The sequence below is a fragment of the Aplysia californica genome, unplaced genomic scaffold (assembly GCF_000002075.1).
Source record: "Aplysia californica isolate F4 #8 unplaced genomic scaffold, AplCal3.0 scaffold00139, whole genome shotgun sequence".
Taxonomy (NCBI): Eukaryota; Metazoa; Mollusca; class Gastropoda; order Aplysiida; family Aplysiidae; genus Aplysia; species Aplysia californica.
The window spans coordinates 20,494-24,085 of NW_004797409.1; the positions used below are offsets into that span (position 1 = coordinate 20,494).

At 40.5% G+C, this 3,592-nt stretch overlaps 1 protein-coding gene across 1 annotated transcript in view; it reads left to right on the top strand.

The window, feature by feature from the left end:
- The window catches only part of LOC101847649 (receptor-type tyrosine-protein phosphatase T), a gene marked incomplete at its 5' end in the record, with an annotated part of 39,877 nt that overhangs the window by 2,304 nt on the left and 33,981 nt on the right, over window positions 1-3,592 (top strand). The window contains 2 exon segments of the mRNA XM_013081636.1: window positions 1,228-1,356; window positions 2,754-2,891. Of these exon segments, the coding sequence (XP_012937090.1) occupies window positions 1,228-1,356; window positions 2,754-2,891 (267 nt within the window).

The following is a 3,592-nucleotide window of genomic DNA, read 5'->3' on the forward strand; positions in this document are numbered from 1 at the left end:
AAGTAGGGTAACTCTGTTCGCAAAGTGCGCTTTTGTGAAGAGGGCGCCACCAAATTTTGAGGACACTTTTTTAATTGGCTCAAAGAGAGAAGTGGCCCATCTTGTTATGTACTATCTTTGATCCCTCTGTTGTTCCTGTTTGTCTGCTTTGCATTTTCCATGCTGAGATTCTGCCAGTGTGCATCTCTTTTAACTTGAAGAATCAAATTGAAAAAGGTTGTACACCCCAGCTTTCGGCTGTCGAGCCTCTCGCAGCTCTGAAAGGGCTATGGTAAAAATGTTTGTGGGTGGTAGGTGGGTGCTCTGGTGTGGTCTGCTCCTTCTTTCCTATTAAACATCTATTGTCCTTATCTCTCCTCCTTTTCAAACAAAATTTTACTCTGTAGTAATACCTCTAACCTTCAGCACATATAAGACAAGAGAGGCACCAACTGTAAGGGCAGCATGAGCCGAATTGTATCGTAAGTGCCGTAAAACTCTCACTGAATGTAAGCTAAATATGTTTCCATTTCAATCAAACGTGTGTGTGTCTAAAGAATGGTACCGAAAGTCAGATTGTGACCATTTAGAGTTAAGGGTTGTACCTTATAGGAAATTCAATGCTCAACAGAGGGGTCTTTGAATTTTTTTAGATATCTCAAGTAGTTTTTGAGATATTGCACATTTTGCAAGGTAGGGTATAAAAATACAATTTTGAGAAAATGAGCTCTAAGTTTAAAAACGCGAGAACACATACAAACTTTTTAAAAAACTATTTTTTAAATGTATTTATTCATGGAAAATTCTTTTCCAATTTGGAATTCAGTTGACATCTATATCATGAATGGAATTCAATGTTAAAACATAGTAGGGAAGAGAAAACATGCTTCAAGAATAGATTTTAACACCTTTAAAAAGCAGTTTTCATTATTTGTTTTTGTTACACCCTACCCTCAAAATAATTCAAAATTAAATATTTAGACTTCAAATAAATGAAAACCCTTTGAGCACATTGTAAAAAGAAAGGTGGATCTATCATTTTTTAATGGAAACACATTTTGTTCAAAAAAGTAATTTTGTCATTATCAGCCTGGAGCTCAAAACGATCTGGGGCGACTTTTGGTACCTTTTTCTAGGCGCACACAGGTATGAGCAAACAAGCAAAGCAAATCTTTTTTTCTGAGTGAGCAGTAAAAATACTACAGGACGGGAGTCCCATTCTGTGTGTTTGTGTTGTCTCCTCTCCAGGCCCGCCTCACCTGTACGGGGAGGGATGCAAGGAACAGTGCCACTGCTCTGACCTGGAGGACTGTGACATCAACGGCCACTGCCCGACTGGTTGTGCGCCGGGATGGTACGGCCTACGCTGCAACAAGAGTGAGTTCTTGATTCAGGCTGATGTGTATCGTCAGTGTTCGACTCTAGTCATATTATATCTGCCTAATTTAGGTCAGACACTTCATTTTCCTCAGATTGTGTTATTCACACCAGTAATTACAATTGATGATACTGTGGTTAGTTATAAGAACACCCTACACAAAACTTTGAGCACCTTTTCGAAGATAATAAGAAAGTAAGAAAGAAATTACATTTTTTAAGGGAAAAAGTATTTGGCCTAAATTGGCGGATACATGATTAACGTCCTGGGGAAGACAAAGAGAGAAAGGCCAGGATCCACATGGGAGCGAGATTTAGAAGCTGTTCTCAGATATCTGGGACAGCTGGCTGGTGGTGGAGAAGATCACTCAGAACAGGTGTAGAGTGCTTCTTGGCATTCTATTCTGCTGTAAGCTGACAAAATGCCTTTTCTCATTTTGGCGCCAACTCTTTTTTATTTGCTAAATCGAAAGCCCGATCAGTTAACCTACTTATGTGGAAAGAATCAAAGTGAAACTTTGGCTAGCTTTTAAAATAAATTAGAATTCAAATTTTGGAAGAACGCTATTTTTGAATGGTAACGCTGACAAAAAACCTGATTTTCTCGAAACTGCTGTGAATAAAACCGGCACCTTTTTGCTTTATGACCTTTTTGTTGCCGTCTAACTATTAACTAAAGCAAAAAACAGCTGTGCCCCATGAAAATGAATGGTGTTTTGCCTTAAAATGTGTGGTTGCGTCATGGAGGCAGAGAAAAGGGTGGTTAGGGCAGGTTGGACAGTACAGAGTTAACTCTTCAGCTCCGTTGGAGGGGGGGTTATTAACCCACTATGCCTGGCCCCTTCTTTGGAACTAAATCTAAATATGTCTAAAATGTCACTAAATTGGTCATCAAGTCAAAACATGTGAACCTATTTTGATAGTTCTTTATCTGATGAATGAACTCGGGATAATAATAGAGACCTGTTTTCGCCAATTGCCGAAGAGTAATTTGATGTCGAAGTCATTGTCAAGGAATGTGCTCAAGCCGATGTCAGCGGCTCACGGGTACAGGGGTTCTGACCGCAAGCAACTGGGAGCGGCTTGCCGAAGTTTAAGAGTTAAAGTGCTCATTCTGTCTTTAGAATATGCCTCAATTTCGAATTCTTGTCTGTTTGATTTTTAGCTCGGATTACGTTTATTATTACTGTGCTAGAAAAATGCCAGTCATCAGACTTTTTTTTTTCCTTAACAAATGAGAGGCAAACACCGGACCTCAAGACCATGAGAGAGAGCCCCCCCCCCCGAATGTGCTCCTTTTCTAAAATTATATGTAAACTTTGTTCTTATAAAATTCCCCCGCCCCTTCCCTCTTTCTGTCTTATATAATTTACCATTGATCGATTCTTTTGACTCAGAGTGCGAACGTGGGCTTTTCGGACTGAGATGCCAGTCAAAATGCAGCGACAAATGCCTGTACAACAACTGTGATGCGGAGACTGGAAAGTGTGTGGATGGCTGTGTCGAGGGCTTCCAGGGAGAGAACTGCACTATAGGTACAGAGAGTTTTGTTATTGTTATGCTTGTTTGTTTTTGTTTGTTTTTTGTTGTTGTCTTGATGAGAAGTTGTTCTAGCTTGGCATCTGTTTTGTGGGTGGTTGGTGGATGCTCTGGTGTGGTTTGCTCCTTCTTTCATATCAAACATCTATCGCCCTTATCTCTCCTCCTTCTTCTTTTATGTTTGTTACTCTCCTGTAACACCTCTAATCTTTGGCAATTATATAGCCTAATTGTTTTGCAAGTACCGTAAAACTCATACTAAATGGTATCTGTTTGCTAGGTCTAAGTCAGTACTTGTCTAGTCTGGAACCAAATATAACGGGCTGGGACATTTCAGGAATATGTGGTCCATAGTCTCGTCCTGAGTGTGGAGATGGAATCGTCAGCAGTAAGGATGTGTTGTGTCCATTTTGTGCTGGTGTCAGTAGTGGAATGGTTAAGCTCTTCAATGCAGCACTCGGAAGAAGTGAGTTCAATTCCTGCTTGGTGGGGGGTGGGGGGGTAAACATTTACAATGAGTTACAGTCAGTGAGACAGTTTAGAGAGGTATGTTGTTTAGTGGTAAACGGGGAGTGGGGGTGTGTGTGTGTGTGTGTAAATATATTTATAATCCAGTTACAATCGATGAGAGTGTGAGCGCTGTGTTGTGTAGTATCTCTTCCAGAATGAAGAGGTTGAGTACCTGAGGGGGTGGGGG